Genomic DNA, 17,290 nt, shown 5'->3' with positions numbered 1-17,290 from the left:
TCGCTAATCGAGAGGCAGGGGTCCGCCGATAACGATAGGGAGGTTGACAGTAAGCTGAATTCAATAATGCGGGGCACTGTTCGTGGTCCCCTCCAAAACTTTGGCGGCGGCAACCGTAACGCTCCATCAAATTCCCGTTTCACTGCGCGTAGTGTGCCACAACCGCTCAGGAGGAGCGCACCAGTCATGTTCCCCGATAGCCGGGGCGTGAGCCCCTCGATTATGTCCGAGGTTGCAAGCTGTAAGTCGGGTTGCCGCTCCATTCTCTTCTCAAACCTGGTTTGGACTGACATCCTTGGCCACGACAGATGTCCTCGAGCTATGGCACGAACACAGGATCCCGATCATCATGTCGACGCTGTTCGTGCTCAGCCTGCTGCGCATATACCTCCACTCGACAGAGAAGAGGGAGAAACTGCTTGTGATCCCAAAAATCTATGAGAAAGTTCCACCCAATCTTGTTGCCGGCGCGGAGAAGAAATCGAAGACAGAGGTCAGAAAAGACGATTCTGAGGGCTCAGAGAGCACCGGTACTGGGAACGAAAAGTGGAGAGCGAAAGACGGACCGAGAAGGATAAAAGGCAATGCTAGTAGGAAGGCGCGCAGCCGCGCGGAGTCAGGGCGCGAGGCGCGAAGGATCCAGGTGCTGGTGTTCTTCTCATCCCTGACGGGAAGCACGGAGAAGAATACACAGTTGCTTGCGCAAGAGTTGGCCACCGCTCTAGGGTGTACCGCCGAGGAGGAATCGGGTCGCACATTTCTACCCCCGCGGGTGCTAGACCTGGCCGAAGTCGACTACGACGAGTACTTCATCGCGCCGCCCAAGCCCGAGAGCGAGCAGACGGATTATTTTTACCTCTTTGTCATCCCTAGCTACAACATCGACAGCATAAACGACAACTTCCTTGAGCATCTGCGGGAAACACACCACGACTTCCGCATTGACACCTCCCCGCTTGCCCCGATTTTGGGATACTCTGTGTTTGGATTTGGCGACAGAGAGGGCTGGCCGACCGAAGACGAAGGGTTCTGTTTCCAGGCTAAGGAGGTTGATAAGTGGATGGCGAAGCTCAGTGGGCGGAAGCGCGCGTATCCCCTGGGAATGGGCGACTGGAAGAGGGATGGCAAGCAGAGATTGTCAGAGTGGAGGACCGGGCTGGTGGATGTGCTCAAGCAGGTGGCGCAGACGGGAAGTCTTGGCGATGGCGTACCTGGTTCGGGAGACCCGATCGAAAGCGAAGATGAAGGGGAAGCGGAAGACGACGGTGAAGTGCTGGAGGAGACCGTCGATGCCAAAGGCGCGAAAAGAAGTTCTGGCGGCATTGAGGATGTGGAAGACATTGGCCGGATCATGGAGCTGTCCCGGGCAGACGGTTCTCGCGAGAAATCGGCGGGCCCGCTCGCCATTGATTTTACCACGGAAGGGAAGTCGGCGACCAAGAAGAGTGTCACTGTTGCCATAAAGGAGATGGTACCGAAGAACTCACCCACTTATACGGCCCTCACGAAGCAGGGCTACTCGATCGTTGGCTCCCACTCAGGGGTCAAGATTTGTCGCTGGACAAAATCAGCCCTCCGCGGCCGGGGGTCCTGCTACAAATTCTCGTTTTACGGCATCAACTCGCACCAGTGCATGGAAACAACGCCGTCTCTTTCCTGCTCGAACAAATGCGTCTTCTGCTGGCGCCACGGCACCAACCCGGTCGGCACGACCTGGCGGTGGGTTGTCGACCCTCCGCAGCTCATATTCGACGGCGTCAAGGAGAACCACTACAAGAAGATCAAGATGATGCGGGGCGTGCCGGGCGTGCGGGCGGAGCGCTTCGCCGAGGCGATGCGCATCCGGCACTGCGCGCTGTCGCTGGTCGGCGAGCCCATCTTCTACCCACACATCAACGAGTTCCTGGGCCTGCTGCACGGCGAGCGCATCTCGTCCTTCCTCGTCTGCAACGCGCAGCACCCGGACCAGCTGGCCGCCCTGCAGCACGTCACGCAGCTGTACGTCAGCATCGACGCGTCGAACCGCGAGTCGCTGCGCCGCATCGACCGCCCGCTGCACCGCGACTTCTGGGAGCGCTTCCAGCGCTGCCTCGACATCCTCCGCGAGCGCCGCTTCCGCCAGCGCACCGTCTTCCGCCTGACGCTGGTCAAGGGGTTCAACATCGAGGACGAGGTCGAGGGGTACGCCGACCTGGTCGAGCGGGGCCTGCCGTGCTTCGTCGAGGTGAAGGGCGTCACGTACTGCGGCACGTCGTCGTCGAGCAGCGCCGGGCTGACCATGGCCAACGTGCCCTTCTACCAGGAGGTGTGCGACTTCGTCGTGGCGCTTGAGAAGGCGCTGCTGAAGCGGGGCCTGCAGTATGGCATCGCGGCGGAGCACGCGCACAGCTGCTGCATCCTGCTCGCCAGCGAGCGGTTCCGAGTGGACGGGAAGTGGCACACGCTGATTGACTACGACAAGTTCTTCCAGCTGCTGGAGGAGAAGGGTCCTGACGGGGACTTCAGTCCCGAGGACTACATGGGGCCTCCAACCCCTGAGTGGGCGACTTGGGGCAACGGCGGATTTGATCCCAGAGACCAGAGGGTGGATAAGAAAGGGCGTCCCATCGAGGCGAATTAGATTATGGCTAGGAGCAGTCCAGGGAGATGGAAACAATCTCTATGATAAGATCCTCACACGCGCCGTCCGTGAATCCCTCCCTCGATTCTAGACTAGGTCATAAAGCCAACAAGCAAGCCCCGACCCGTGCTGCTTCCCGCGCATATATATGTGTACAATATCATTCATCCTCTTACAACTCGACTTTTCGGCTCTCCTGTGACTTCGTAGTCCAGGCGACCGTGTCGTATCGTACAAAGCAGTTGAGGCTCCGTCAAACGCCGGCTGCGGCCGTGTGGACTAAGGGGTGATAGAGTCAAATCCGTCTTCCGACGCCAGGATTCTGAGAGTGGATTGCCGTTCAATATCAAGACCTCCAACCTTGGTTGAGGCAGGGTTCTGGTTTTAGTCCAAGCCGACACCGGGGACAGCGCCCATTTCGCGCATCAGCTCCGCCACATCGACGCCGCCGCGACCGGTGTAGGATGTTCCGAGTCGGAGGCTCCCGTCGTAGGCGATCATTTCGGCGAGGATGTCGAGGACGGGCTGGGCAAAAACACGTTGGTCAGCATGGAACAGAGGGGGAGGGGTTCCGCCTCTCGGTCTCGCAGGGCTCGTCTCACCTTGGGTACTGTCTTGTCGTAGATGTTGATCAGGTCGCCGGGCGTCGGGTAGACCTTCAGCGCCTTGTAGAAGGCCAGGGCGGCTTCGAACGCTGTTGCGGAGTGGAGGGTCAGCGGGTTGGTCTTGACGACGCGTTCGTGAGGAAAAACGGGAAGCGTACGGTCTCCGCTCGACATCTCGCCCGCCTGGACCTGCTCCAGGAAGTAGGCCTCCTTCTCCTCGGTGCTAGTGGGGAAGCCCTCCTCCTTGGCATCGTCGACGGCCTGCTTGATCGCCTGTTTTTGGGCCTTTGCGTTGGCCTCGGCCTGGTCCTTCTCGGCACGCGCTTGCCGCCGCGCGTTGCGTCGTAATTGCCTTCTGAACTCGGGGCTGTGGCGCCGGCGATAGTCGAAGTAGACGGCATAGGCTGTGGATGGTTGAGGCGAGCAGAAAAAGTCAGTTCATCATCCATCGGCATGGCTGCATGTGGTCGCGAGGCTGGTGGGCATGAATACCAAGAACGCCCGCAGCAACTGCGGCAACAGTTGCCGTTGCAATCACGGTCGTCTGTGATGTTGACATTGTGATACTGTGGTGTGAGCTACTGAGCAGGCTTCCCAAGCTATCTGGACGCGGATGCGGTGCGGGTTGCTGGTGGTTTGCTGGTGATTTGAGCTCGAGAACCAAGCAGCTCAGTCGCTTTTCACAGCGCTGCTTGACGAACCAATTTTCCTGCTGGGGTCGGTTTCTGCTTCCCTAACCTGAACCCGGTCGCACCGGGCCCACTTTTTCGATCAATCAAAATCAATGCAGCATCTTCGGCCCACTTTATTCCTCGATCCCAAGCCATCGGGCAAGCAGCACCAGCGATCCACAGCACGCTGGCCTTGAAAGAAACACCCAGCACTTGCCGCTTCTGGACGAGCAAAGCTGAAGACGTAAACTGTGTCCGGCTCCGAGATGGTGGCTAGATATCAAATGATGACGAAGGATCGTGCCCTAAGCTCTCGGCAGCATCTGCGACTCGACTGCCAGGCGGGTGTTTATTTGCGAGCTCACCCCATCGGCGCTTCCCCTCAAACGGCTCACCTTGAGGTATGACATGTCCGCTGGCTGCTGTGCATGAGGGTGAGTGCCGCTGGGTCTGGCAAGAAGAGCACGGCGAATGTAATTACATCCTAGCAATGGATAACCTGGAACAGACGCTTGGCTGAGCCCCATGCATTTACTGTGTACTCACCTTAGCTCATAGCTTCTTAGGTGAGACTTCCGAGATGGCGTGCGAAGACACACAGTTCGCAAGTTGTATGGAGCGCAACTGGAGAAGGCATAAAAGGTGTCTATCATAAGCCTCAACTGCTGGATGTAACCAACGGAAGGAAAGCTGCCCACGGAGGGCAGCATACTTCGTGAGAGGTGCTCCGTGTGTCGACATGATTGGTAGGTAAAAAATAGGTACTCCGTCAAACCATGATATTGGGGGCTTCGCTTGATGTTAGATATTCGCCGCCCTGTCGCAGTTTCTGACTTGCAGCTGGGCGATTTGTTCAAAAGGCTTTTAATTTGTATATAGCATGGGACAGAGATCATGTATGTTCTGAATGTTGCGCGAGGTGCCCTAATGAAGCAAGGGGAGGTTGCGGCGGATAGTGTAAACGGTGTGCAGACGGTAGTTGCGCACGGACCTAAGTTCCCCATGTGGTACCCCCACAGCAGCGCCAAGCTCAGCCTGCCCCACTTGGCCCCCCTGGCTGCTGGCTTTTGAAACAGAGCACCACTCAACCTTGGCCAAGTCGCGCACACAAGCAGCTGGACCCGGCAACCTCAACCAGTGTCGTGATCCAGACACAACGCCCCCAGCTTCCTCGAATGCAGTTACGACTAAACTGAGCCCCGATTGAATTATTTGCCTTACTGCAGATTTCTTTCAATTTCTTCGCACAACTGCCTGCTGCGCGTGAGACTCCACCATGTCTGAGGAACGGTCCAAGATCTCGCTGCGAAGCGGAGGGAAGAGGAAGGGCCGTCCACCCCTCAAGATCTCCGGCCCCATCATACAAGAAGATGCGGGACCGCGGGAGCCTTCGGGGCGCTCAGCCGCCGAGGAGGGCCCGCGTCCCCGGCCCCGGCCGCCTCCCCAGAGCAGCGGGAAGGTGAGCTGCATTCCTGTGGTGTCCGAGCTCACTGGCACGTAACTGATCGCGTTGTCCCTGCCGCAGACCTCAAACCTCGTCAAGCAACGGTACTCGACGCGCTTCAACAACCTTCCAGCCGACTTCGACCCAGCCGCCAACCCGATGCCCTCGCTGCCCAGCCTCGACCAGTACGCGCAAGCGCAGGCCCAAGATCGCCGACCGCCGCAGTCAAGAGGAGGCCGGAGCGAAACCGGAAGCGCAGGAGCCGGAGGACCGCGAGTAGATGTAAGAGCGCTTCGCGATCCCAATCTCGTTCCTGAGCAGTACGTCGCCGAGATCCTCAGCGAGGCCACCGAGGACGAGATCCGCGAGTACGAATCCGCCCTGCAGAAGCTCAAGAGCCGAGCGTCTTCCGACCTCCAGCAGAGTGTCTACCAGAACCGCACGCAGTTCATCAAGATCAGCAAGGAGGCCGAGAAGCTCAAGGGCGAGATGCGCACCCTCAGAAATCTCATGGCGGAGCTGAAGGCCAATACCACCGCGCTACGCTCGGCCTCCAACAGTGTAGATGGCGCAGGATTCAACGGCCAGATTGCCACCGGACTGAGCAGGAGAGACAAGCGGAGTTCTGTCGCCGATAGGACCGCGCTGTGGAATTCACAGATGCAGGCCCTGTACAAGAACGTCGAGGGATCGCAGAAGTTCCTCCCGAACACGCCGGGCCGCCATGTCGTCCAGAATGCAGGACCGTGGGTCGAGCTGGACAACGCAACTTACAGGTCGAGGCGGGCGATGCAGATCTTCCTGCTGAATGACCACCTGCTCGTCGCCTCGCGCAAGAAAAGGAAAACGGACGCACCGGCCGCCGCCGATGCCCGGGCCCCTATGACCAAGCTTGTTGCCGACCGTTGCTGGCATCTCTTGGATGTCGAGGTGGTGGACATGGCCGGCTCTGGCGACTCATCCAGCGGCAGGAACAAGCTCGCCGACGCCATCATGGTGCGCGGCGGCGGTCAAAATGAGTCCTTCATCTACCGGACCGAGAAGGCCGAAGATCCGGAAAAGGCAGCCCTGATGCTCAACATTCGGAAACGGGTGGAGGAGCTGCGGCGAAACCTCCAATCCGAGCGGGAGGCTACGAACAAGGCTAAGGAGACCATCAACTATTTCGCCTCGCGCGATCCGGGTCTGCTGCAGAAGACGGAGCTTCTCGAGACGCTGTCTGACATCAAAGATATGCTGATCGAGGTGGACGGCAAGCAACAAAACCTGCGCTGGGTCGAGAGCCAGATGGACGAACTGGACATTCACATTGCGCTTCAGCAGATCGAGCAAGCGGTCGCGCGGATCGAGAAACTGAAAAGTCTGGCGCATGGCTTGAAGAACAACGTCATCGCTCAGGACTTCATCTCGTTCAAGGTCGATGAGAGACGGGCGAAGCTGGCGGCGTTGGTAGTGCGAGAGCTCGTCAGCACCCACAATCAGCAGCGGAAGACGAAGCAGAACGTGTCTTGGCTGTCCCGGCTGGGCTTTGAGGACCGGGCGCGAGAGGCCTACCTGGAGGCAAGGAGCGAGACCATCCAAAAGCGGTCTAGGTGAGCATCGCAGTGGTTCCGATCGATTAACTTGGAGTAGGTGACTAACGTCCCGGTTTTATGCAGGCAATGCATTTTCCAGGGAAACCTCGAGCAGTACATCTGGGAGATCTCGTTCGTCTATTTCACCATCATCCGCAACACAGTCAGCTGCTTCCAGGCCTGCTTCCCGCCGCCGATGATGAGCGCGTGCGTCAAGTGGGCCAAGGAGGAGGTGGACGCGTTCAATGCCATTCTTGCCCGGCAACTCAGCGGGGAAAAGGAGGGCAGCGAGACATGGACGAGGTGCATGAACACGTCCAAGGACCATGCTGGCATGCTCGCGGAGGTCGGAATGGACTTTCGAAACCTGGTCGGCCAAAATATCAAGCCGGCGGGAGGGGATGCGGCGTCGGCGTCGACGTCGAACGCGCCGGCAGGACTGGGCTTGATCCTGGAGGCGCAAGCTGCGTAGAGTTGGGGTTCTGAAATGTGTGTTCCGTTTCTGCATTGATGCTCAGGGAATATCGACCGAGTTTCTAGCCTGTAGTCTAGTCTAGTGCATGGGCATGCGAAGACTCGACGGGGCCTCCCAGTATCCTCGTCCTTGAAAATCGTCAGCTTGCTCCGTGCAGCGCATCCTTGTTCAGTGTAATTACGGTCGTCGTTAAAGAGGTCCCGCCAAGACTAATTTCGGAGACTGCCGCGTACAAGTAATTACAAATCGCCAAGGGTAAGCGGGGCCGCCACGACTAAGAGCAACATCAACAATGCAAAATCGCAAAGACTCGCAACAACAACTTTACGAAACCTCAACCAAATCGAAAAAAAAGAAAACCGAGGATAACCCGTACTCTAACTATGATCTGCATCCTAGCCTTAGCCTAGCGGGGGGCTGGCGCCGTCCCCCGCACCTCCGGCGAACTAACCCCTTGGCGATAGAGCAAACGCCTTGGCGATGGTGGCTATGTAAAAACGTTGTAAAAACATAGCCGACAATTGGCCGAAATTAGTCTTGGCGGGACCTCTTTAACGTCCACCGTAATTACGGCTTGGCTGGGTGGAACCCAATGGTGGGGTGCCTGGTTGGAGTGGATGCCCAGAACTCAGCGCGTGGGGAAGCTGCTCGCATGCGCACAGGCCAACGCAGCAGCGGGAAGGCGACAGCGCCGACACCACAGCACCACAGCTCTCCAGCCAAACATATCGTTGCTCCATTCCCGTCATCTTCAACGTTTCGACTGCTATACCCTTGGCTTGGCACGACGTATTGTAGCGGCAGCGCTAGAGCGGTTCTGCGGCCTCCAGTCTACGTCTTTCGCGATTTGACGTTAATACCATCCCACTGCAGACAAAGGCGCACCTCCCCCTTTTTGGCAACCGACAGGCGACTGCTGCTGAGCACGCCGCCCACCCGCCCACCTGCCCAATTTTGACCCCGACTTTGGTTTGACCCGCGCCGCGCCCGAAGACAACCAAACGTCATTTCTTCGACTCTCCCGATCACCCTCAGCACACTTCGCTGCAACGCCGAGCTGAAGCAATAAGCGCCGCACTCGTTGCAATCCGCCGACCGCGCATCGCCCGGCGCAGGACCAATTGCTGGAATGGATACAAACATGGAGGACGTCGGGCGCGTGCCTACAGAGTTGGCTCCGGTCAACCTCGAGCCAGCCAGCATCCCGACGCTCGACGGATGGATCGAGGCGCTGATGAACTGCAAGCAGCTGGCTGAGGTGGACGTTCAGAGACTGTGCGAGAAGGTCCGTCATTTACCCCGCCTGCCGCTCGTCGTCGCCGCACCCTACATGTCGCCCTGCACTTTCTTCCCCCGCCGCTCTCAATATCCAGGTCATGGCCGTAGGCAGAGCAGGTTGCGCGTGTTTTTTAGAATTTCCGTAGGGCCGAGGGCCGAAGGCTGACTGTTTTCCTCTTTGCTCCAGGCGCGTGAGGTGTTGCAAGAGGAGTCCAACGTACAACCCGTGGTACGTGTGCCCTGCCGGTCGCGGCCGCGACCAAGACATCATCATCTCATAGTAGGCTAATGGTTCCAGAAATGTCCCGTCACTGTCTGCGGCGACATACACGGCCAGTTCCACGACCTGATGGAGCTCTTCAAAATTGGCGGGCCCAACCCGGACACCAACTATCTCTTCATGGGTATGGCGCGGCCGGCTGATGTTCCCGATCCGCGAGCGAGGCCAGCTTGATGTTCTGACGACTGGGTGTTGCGCAGGGGATTATGTCGATCGAGGCTACTACTCGGTCGAGACTGTCACCCTGCTTGTGGCGCTCAAAATTCGATACCCGCAGCGCATCACCATCTTGCGCGGCAACCACGAGTCCCGCCAGATTACACAGGTGTACGGCTTCTACGACGAGTGCCTGCGCAAGTACGGCAACGCCAATGTGTGGAAGTACTTCACCGACCTATTTGACTACCTCCCCCTCACCGCCCTCATCGACAACCAGATCTTCTGCCTCCACGGCGGCCTCTCGCCGAGCATCGACACGCTCGACAACATCCGAGCCCTGGACCGGGTCCAGGAGGTGCCTCACGAAGGTCCCATGTGCGACCTCCTGTGGTCGGACCCCGACGACCGGTGCGGCTGGGGCATCTCGCCGCGCGGCGCGGGTTACACGTTTGGCCAGGACATATCAGAGGCTTTCAACCACAACAACGGCTTGACCCTGATTGCGAGGGCGCATCAGCTCGTAATGGAGGGCTACAACTGGTCGCAGGACCGAAACGTGGTCACCATCTTCTCCGGTGAGTTTTTACCACCGTTCTAGCCGTCGCTTACCTATTTGCTGATCCGCTTGCAGCACCCAATTACTGCTACAGATGTGGCAACCAGGCCGCGATAATGGAGATTGACGAGCATTTGAAATACACATTGTCCGTTCCTCTCCTTGCCGTGGCGTCTTCTACCTACTAATCGAACCTGCAGCTTGCAATTCGACCCGTGCCCAAGAGCCGGCGAACCCATGGTCTCTAGGAGTAAGCGAGCGTCCCGTTTCTCGCCGAAACGAAACATTGCTGACCAGCATTCCAGGGACCCCCGACTACTTCCTGTAATGAGAAGAGCCCGCCCTGACTTCCGGCCGCGTCACCGCATAGGACCGGGACCAGCTTTGGATTGGGGAAGGCGTCGAACACTCTGTCTACTCATGGCCTCTGCTGAATCCCGTGGGCTTAGAATGGGAAAAATTGTAGAGGTTGAGGTAGATATGATGTACCAACCAAGAAAAATTCATCGGTTGCTGCTACCTGCTTGTTCCCGCCTGATACATCTAAGGAACGCGGCCCCGCGCCCTCGTCCGGCAAGGGTTGTTCACGCTCTGGCTGCTGACTCCTTCATGGGGATGGAGCTACGGTCTTACCAGTTTTGTAAGTTATCGTCCCCTCAGCTGAAGGGACGAGACGCAAAGAATAAACGCCCATGCGTCTTGCGGGCGGTTGTCTCCGATATCATAATGAGGTACGAGTTGAAAACTGTTCTGAGACTTGAAGTTGATATGTCACCGGCCAGTACGGTGGCTGTGGGCTCTGTCCGTATCTCGCTCCTTCATCAGTTCTCAAGAGTCCTCGGTTGTGCCAAGGCCGTTCCTTCGCGGGGGATTTTGGAGTCCAGGCAACAGTTCGTCGCATGCTGGCCCATCGCATGGTGGTCGAGGAGCTGCCGGGCTTGTAAGAAGGGGCAAGGCAGATGACGTGAAGTGTTTGCTTGGTCAAGAACACCTTGGATTGCCTGCCCTTGAGCCCCCCCTTGGGGCATGTAAGTAAAATCCCACAATCTACCTCAGGTCTGACCATGGTGGTTTCTTGGATATTTCAACGGCACCAATGCTGCGCAGATGACGAAGCTTGTGAGTAGCGGCTGGGCTGAGTAGCAGACTGTTCCTTTCTTCCTTCGTAGCAGCCACTCCACCTTACTGGAAATCTCATCGCCCCCTTGACCGCCCCTTCGACGGAGAGAAGATGTCTAACTCGAACACGAACCTCACCTCGGTCCAGGAGCACCGGGGGAATCGCAGGCATGTCTTCCACCACCACCTCCGCCACGAGACCTCTCGGTTCACTAAAAACAAGGACGAAAGATCTCTTACTTCCTCCACAACGAATCTACAGCGCCGGGTCGAGGTTGTACGTCTCATAATGCAGACGGGGTGTTTGGGTCATTGTGTCAACGCATGCAAACGCAGCAAGACCACTTGTAAGAGCTCGACGACTTCTTTATCTGCCTAAACGTAGACTGGGAGCAGAAAGGTTCCACTGTTTACTTATACACAGCAACTTGCCAGAACGTCTCCAGCATCATGAATGTCTTTAGCATCATGCGCCGGCCAACCACGATTCGGAGTGGGTAGATGCCGAGCGTAGTGGCAGCGGATGGAATGCGCAACAAGTTGCGGTGTTATGCCTCCCTAGAGCCCCATTCGCCCTTCCTCCACCTTGTTAAAGTGCGGCCGCACAGAGTTCTAACTGACCAACCCTCGCCTTGCCTTGCCGAGGGCAGTGGCTTAGCCTTCGAGTGCGCTGCCCCCCTCATCTTGGTTGCCTTGCTGTTTGTTGAAGCTAGTTGAGGTCTCCTAGCGTGGTTGGTAGCCGCTCGACTGCCCTGAATATCAGCTTGGACATGGACTCAAGACCCGAGTCCTATCCCACGCAGGACTGGTAGGTACTCCATCGGTGTACTCATGGGCAGCTAGGACGACCTCGTTGACTTCCCAGGGTTGAGAAAGGCTGTCCGGCGCACGTCATAGAGGTTTTCCCGCAATGGTCCGCTTCCCAGGTTGCCGGAAAGCAAGCCCAGGAGGGAAACTCTTCGCAGTACACCAATTTGCACTGCCATAACATAACCATCCGGGGTTCAACAGGTCTATTTTGGCCAGTCAACTTGTGAAGCTCTTGTCACAGTAGGATAATCCGAGGCAGGAGGTGTGAACGAGCGGTGTCAGACAGCGGGCTGGCGCATGAAGTTCCCGACAGTTGCGGCACGGGATCGTCAGCATGTTTGAGACCACCCCGGCTTTCCCCAGGTGTGTCTGCCATCGGCTAACCTAGAGTGTGGAGGAGTTGACTCTTCGCAATGCGAAGAGACACATGGCTGTCGGCACTTGAGGTTACCTACCTGGTCGGATGCCACACCGTGAGGATCTCGTGGGACCTTGGGAATCGCACACGCACACGTGGGTGCGCTGCTGGCGCTGCTAGCGTGTTTCACTGACCGGATGCCCAGGACTTTCCGGCAGCACGGGACGTGAAAACAAAGCAATGCTGATCTGCTCCCAGCAACGTGGCAAGTGCAAGCTACAACTTCCCTCGGCCGAGTGGTTATCGGCGTATGGTTCTGGGCAGCACAAGAGGGACTGCCTGCTTCTCACAACCCAACTCGGTTGTTGCATCGACACCGAAACAGCAGCACATCTTCCGCGTGGGAAGAGGGTGGGAAACAACGCCTGCTGGGTTCTCTGTTGAGACATCATCAGGTAGGTAGAGGTATTCAGATTCTCGATGGACACCCTCTCTACTCTGTAAATAGATCGAACGGTTGGCCCCGATTGGCCTGCCAAACAAGAATTCCGTCTGCATGACGGTCTGAGCGCGAGGGGGAAGGTGTGGACAGCGGCAGACCACTGAACGGTGACGAGTGGTTCGGCAATCGGTCCCAGCATTGTTTTAGTTAACCACGATGCAGCCTTGGGTTCGCACGCATCTACAAGTGGCAACTGCAGCCCGAACGCATCCAGGCGCTGGGTTGGCAAATGCATGGCGGTCGGTTAACCAGTTGTCTGTTGTCAGACGGCGACCGAGCGCTTGGATTGATTATTTTCGTCGCTTCCGATGTAGCAGCTTGTAACCCGGGCAGGAGGCTGTAAGCAGTGGAAGAACTCCGTTCAGCAGAATTGCCGTGAATCGATCTGAGGGCCCGGGGTCTTCCCCTTGGATTCGGAACCCCCCGAATTTCCTGGTGTCCCCCACTGGCCCAACCAGGTATCCGAGCGAAGCGTTCCCGACTTGGAGAAACCGCGTTGCGAGCCATCCATGGATGTCCATGTGCTGGACCGGACCCACTTGCTAACTTACTAGCTTCCGCTAGTTAACACGCAGCGAGCGAAGCTTCCATCCATTTCAGGAGCTCGACAACGCTAACTAGCTGACGCTACATCGCATTCTGTGTAGAAGGTAGCGTTGAGCTCTCGTGAGGTTGGACGGAGGATTGCTCGAGCGTTTCGGCTCAACCCGGAACTGAACACGCACTACAACAAGCTCGCGCTCTCGATGAGAGGAAGGACGGGAAGGAGAGGTCTGATGTTGTCGCTTGCAGAGGCGCCCCAACCACTGGACCCGGACAGTTAACGGCGGTTTGCATGCGGCACACACATTTACTCTGTCGATCGTGCGCTTCTCTGAGAAAAAATTGGATAACTGTGGCAATAAGTGACCGACTTGACACAGTGCAAGTGCTCTTTTGCACATACCCGTACTTCTAGCGCATTTCGCGAGCTCAGCCGCCTGCCTACCTCCGCACGCCACAGGAGCGCCCAAGGTATCTTACTGGCCAATGCTCATGGACGCGACACTGTGAGCTTGGGTCTTCTGCGGCAGAGAAAAGCTGTGGTTCACCGTAGGGACCTACCCGCTGACGCCGGATATTGACGTGACTGTCGTCCTGGACTACGAGCCGCTGGAGACTTTACGGCCACGAAACATGCATTTACCGACCGTCTCGGTAGCATGGTATAGTCAATATCTTCGGAATTCCCAGGCTCTGAGCCTTGTTACCTGACGTGTCTGATGGCAGCATTGTACACTACGTGTATGCGTTGAATTGTATGCGTTAAGCCCGGCGTTCCACCTTGTTTGAGACAGGTCAAAACCCAAAACCCGAGGAACCTGGAAGCAGGCGTCCAGCATGTTGGACAGGGGTTTGTTACCGGGGAGCCTGGCGGACGTGCTAGCCTCTTGGGGAAAGCGGCACTCAGGGACCTTAAGCTCAAGCGAAATTGGTTCGTGGGTCTCAGCAGCAATCTCCCGTTTCGTTTTGCTGAGGGAGACCTGCACGTTTCCATCTCCTCGCCCAATTCTCTTTCATCCGCTTCTTCTTCGTCAACAAGTCCTGAGGGGGTGACACTGGACCCCACCGTCCTCCCGCCATCAGGAACGCCTTTTTTTCTACTTCTTCCTCTCGTTTTGTGTCACTCTTTTCATCATCGGGCCTTGGCAGCTCACCAACTGGCGCTTGAACCGCCCGCTTGGCGCAATTCTACTCGCCGCAGTCGCTCCTTCGCGTCAGTTTTCGCGGCTGCCGCTGAGCCGGAGAACGAACGAACCTGCTTCATCATACCGCACCGCACCGCACCGCGCCACTCACCTCGCCCGCCAACGGTCCACTCTCAATTGCTACTGCCTTCCCGAGCTGCTAGACCTCGGCCACAGCTCCCCAAGCTTCCTGCCTCAATCAGCGACAGGAACGATCAGCGTCGTTGCAAACCTGGGCTTGGGACCTAAAACCCGGATTGATGCACCGGCACACCGGCACGCCCAAGATTGTTCGGCAAAACCACCCTGCGCACCCCAGACCATGAGCCATGATAGCGCCTGAGCACGATCATGAGCACAGCACTGCAGCGACGCACTGGCCAGAAACCTGCTTCACAGCCGTCGACAACCAGGAGGCGATAATCAACCCGACGATTGGAACGCACCCAGCCGAGCACGGCGACATGGGCGCTCGTCAGCAATTATCTGGAACGAGGCGTGCATGCTTGAGCACAAAAGGCGCTCTGCTCTCCTTGCTATCTGCCGTCCCTGCCTCCATGGCCGCTTGCGTGCCGCTCAAAGGCTCGAAGGCATGCTCTGCCTGGCAGTCATCTTCCGTGTCCACCACGGATGACCATGTCGTGGGCCTCTTGTACGTGTGCCCTGCGCTCCTACGTCGGCAATGGTTTCTGGTGGGGTTGGTGGCACGCCTGCCGACAATACTGACCGTTTTCGCTTAGTCCGTTCCTGAAGTACGTCTCGAGCGTTGGGGATTTCGACAGCCTTTTAACTACTTACGTGCAAACCGACCACGTTCGGGAACAGTAGGTGTAGCAAGAAGCCAGGCAATCTGCTGCTTGAAGACGATCTGACGTTCCCCTTAGGTACGGGACCCTGCTCGGCTGCAGTAGGATCGACTACAGCAACACGAGCGACTTGTACGCGCGCTTCACGACCACGGTAATCTGTAATGCTATTATCCAAAACTCCATTGCAGCCTGCAGTCTCTCTGCAGCAGACTCGCGCCCCGTTTGCGCCGACTCATGCGTGCGTCACAGCTCCCTTGCCTTTGGGCACATGCCGCAGCTGACCACATCTCCAGGCCCAATTCGCTCAGTCGGAGGCCTACGTACTGGCGGATAAATCCTTGTGTCCCAATCCCAGCAGTGAAGCCCAGGCACAGATCCGGGCCGATTTCACTAATTGCGCCCTGCCTGCCGATTCCCTGTCCAGCCAAGACTGCATTCCCGCTATCACAAACGAGCCAGACAACTGCGGGTATGGTAACAGCACCATCGGGCTCTGTTCCTACTGCGCTAAGGGTGGCATCAACTCTACGGACACGTGTTGCTACAGCTCCGATGCCGAGACCCGCTGTGCTGGCGTTGTTCTCCCGACGATTAGCCCAATTTCTTTACCGACGGTGACAGCGACGGTAACTCCCAATCATGATTCGACCGGTGGTGGTGGTCTCTCCGGGGGCAAGATTGCCGGAATTGTCATTGGTTCCGTGCTCGGTGCCGGCATCATTGCGGCCCTCGCGTTCATGCTGCTCCTTTACCGAAGAAGGAGAAACGGCAGTCAGAATGGGAGTATCTTCAACCAGCCATCGCCCGCTCGTCGGGGCCCACCGGCGCCACAGATGGCGCAGACGGGTGCGCCAGCTGGGTTTGAGGTGCTTCCGGGCGGAAGAGTCGCCCGAATGTCCGCACTTGAAGGCCATTCGGCCGACGCGCCGTCCCGCCACACGGCTCGAGATACGGCCGGCTCTGTGCCTGGAACGTCGGCAGGGTATCGTGGGAGCAGGAGGAGGGGCGATGACCATTCATCCTCGGATGGTTTTGGCGACAGCCCGGCATCCGACCGTGGCGCCGCTGGCGTGCTCAGACCTCCGCCGACGATGCGGAAACGGAACGGTTCTCTCTCCAGCAACTCGGTACTGGCTGGCGAGGATGCCCACTCGCCCAGCTCAGGCGGCATGTCCTCTCCCCAGGGGATGGCCAGCCAGCAGTCGGAGCAGCTTCCGTTCTTCAAAGACTACTACTCTCAAGACGACATCCATCCTGGCGACCGGGTTGCCGTTTTGTGGGCGTATCAGCCGCGGGCCGCCGATGAATTCCTGCTGGAGCGGGGCGACATGCTCAAGGTCGTGGGCATATGGGACGATGGCTGGGCTACGGGCGTCATGGTGGACGAACGCGCCGAACAGTGGGAGGCACGCCGGCAGGCCCAGCGAGACAGCGGAGTGTCCAACACATCAGGAAGAGCGCATGACGAGTCGCCGCCCGTCAGCGGCGAGATCAAGGCATTCCCGCTGGTGTGCGTGTGTCTTCCCGAGCACTGGAAGAAGACAATTGAGGGCGACGGTTCTACCGACGCGGCTTCCAGCGCTCTGCCGTACACGACCACAACGCAGACCTAGGCGCGGCTTATGATTATGACGCAGTTCTCGCAATGATGTTTCGATGAAAGCCTCCCTGTTTTGGCGCGGCATTGTCTACGGCGTTGGGTGTTCACGACACATTTTTGCTTTCTCCCTAGCTTCAGGCGAGTTCGGACCCAAGCGGTCTCTGGGATCTTCCGGCCAGATACACCGTACGGTACTGCGAACCTTCCAACTATGGCACATGGGCGGTTTTCACTGGGCGCGACTTTGGGGTTCTTGGCGCTTCGGCACGTCCGGGCGAGCATCAAGTGCACATGCACTCGACTTCCAACACGATCTACCTTTGCTCTCGACCATAGGCTCACCGCCTTTTGAACCCTCCCACGCTAAGCTCATTGGGCTCTGGACATTCGAGTTCAGTTCGTGGTCGCCGAGCGCTCATCTCTTCGTTTCGTTGTTATTCTATATACCCCCGGGGTTTACCGCCAGTGGTGTTTTGGGGCGCGTCGAGACTATGGAGGGTCGGCTGCGTAATGGTACCTGGTGCGGCAACGGGGAGGCAGCGCGTCCCTCGAGGTCGGGGTGATGGTCGGGTCAGGTTCTTGCAGAGTTGCAAGTACCGCTCGAAGGGCCCAAGAACGGCAACCACCTTTCAAGACATAGCCTCAAAATACGCTGGAGATATGTTCTTCGTCTACTGGCAGAGACCAAGTTTCCTTAATCTAG

The 17,290-nt window shown here is 57.7% G+C and overlaps 5 protein-coding genes across 5 annotated transcripts; 4 read left to right on the top strand and 1 right to left on the bottom strand.

Moving 5' to 3' along the window:
- Positions 1–47: 47 nt before the first annotated feature.
- Positions 48–2,852, top strand: THITE_2114929 (uncharacterized protein). Its single transcript, XM_003652955.1, has 2 exons — positions 48–241; positions 309–2,852. The coding sequence occupies exons 1-2, from the start codon at positions 187–189 to the stop codon at positions 2,618–2,620; spliced, it is 2,367 nt and encodes a 788-aa protein (XP_003653003.1). The 5' UTR covers positions 48–186; the 3' UTR covers positions 2,621–2,852.
- Positions 2,813–3,974, bottom strand: THITE_2114926 (uncharacterized protein). The gene is made up of 4 exons (XM_003652954.1): positions 3,718–3,974; positions 3,384–3,629; positions 3,223–3,314; positions 2,813–3,145 (listed from the first exon to the last, which is right to left on the bottom strand). Exons 1-4 carry the CDS (start codon positions 3,782–3,784, stop codon positions 3,005–3,007), a joined length of 546 nt encoding a protein of 181 aa, XP_003653002.1. The 5' UTR covers positions 3,785–3,974; the 3' UTR covers positions 2,813–3,004.
- Positions 3,975–4,996: 1,022 nt separating this feature from the next.
- On the top strand, positions 4,997–7,593 carry THITE_2114922 (uncharacterized protein). Its single transcript, XM_003652953.1, has 3 exons — positions 4,997–5,355; positions 5,422–6,932; positions 6,999–7,593. The coding sequence occupies exons 1-3, from the start codon at positions 5,173–5,175 to the stop codon at positions 7,384–7,386; spliced, it is 2,082 nt and encodes a 693-aa protein (XP_003653001.1). The 5' UTR covers positions 4,997–5,172; the 3' UTR covers positions 7,387–7,593.
- A 597-nt stretch (positions 7,594–8,190) lies between these two features.
- On the top strand, positions 8,191–10,180 carry THITE_2066571 (uncharacterized protein). Its single transcript, XM_003652952.1, has 7 exons — positions 8,191–8,674; positions 8,855–8,896; positions 8,966–9,071; positions 9,148–9,681; positions 9,738–9,810; positions 9,863–9,912; positions 9,968–10,180. Exons 1-7 carry the CDS (start codon positions 8,519–8,521, stop codon positions 9,988–9,990), a joined length of 984 nt encoding a protein of 327 aa, XP_003653000.1. The 5' UTR covers positions 8,191–8,518; the 3' UTR covers positions 9,991–10,180.
- Positions 10,181–14,291: 4,111 nt separating this feature from the next.
- On the top strand, positions 14,292–16,849 carry THITE_2114915 (uncharacterized protein). The gene is made up of 4 exons (XM_003652951.1): positions 14,292–14,830; positions 14,919–15,002; positions 15,063–15,225; positions 15,281–16,849. The coding sequence occupies exons 1-4, from the start codon at positions 14,508–14,510 to the stop codon at positions 16,598–16,600; spliced, it is 1,890 nt and encodes a 629-aa protein (XP_003652999.1). The 5' UTR covers positions 14,292–14,507; the 3' UTR covers positions 16,601–16,849.
- The last annotated feature ends 441 nt before the right edge of the window (positions 16,850–17,290 follow it).

This window comes from Thermothielavioides terrestris, chromosome 2 (genome assembly GCF_000226115.1).
Source record: "Thermothielavioides terrestris NRRL 8126 chromosome 2, complete sequence".
Lineage (NCBI taxonomy): Eukaryota > Fungi > Ascomycota > Sordariomycetes > Sordariales > Chaetomiaceae > Thermothielavioides > Thermothielavioides terrestris.
The sequence above is the reverse complement of the archived record's forward strand: the minus strand, read 5'-3'. Positions and strand labels throughout refer to the sequence as shown.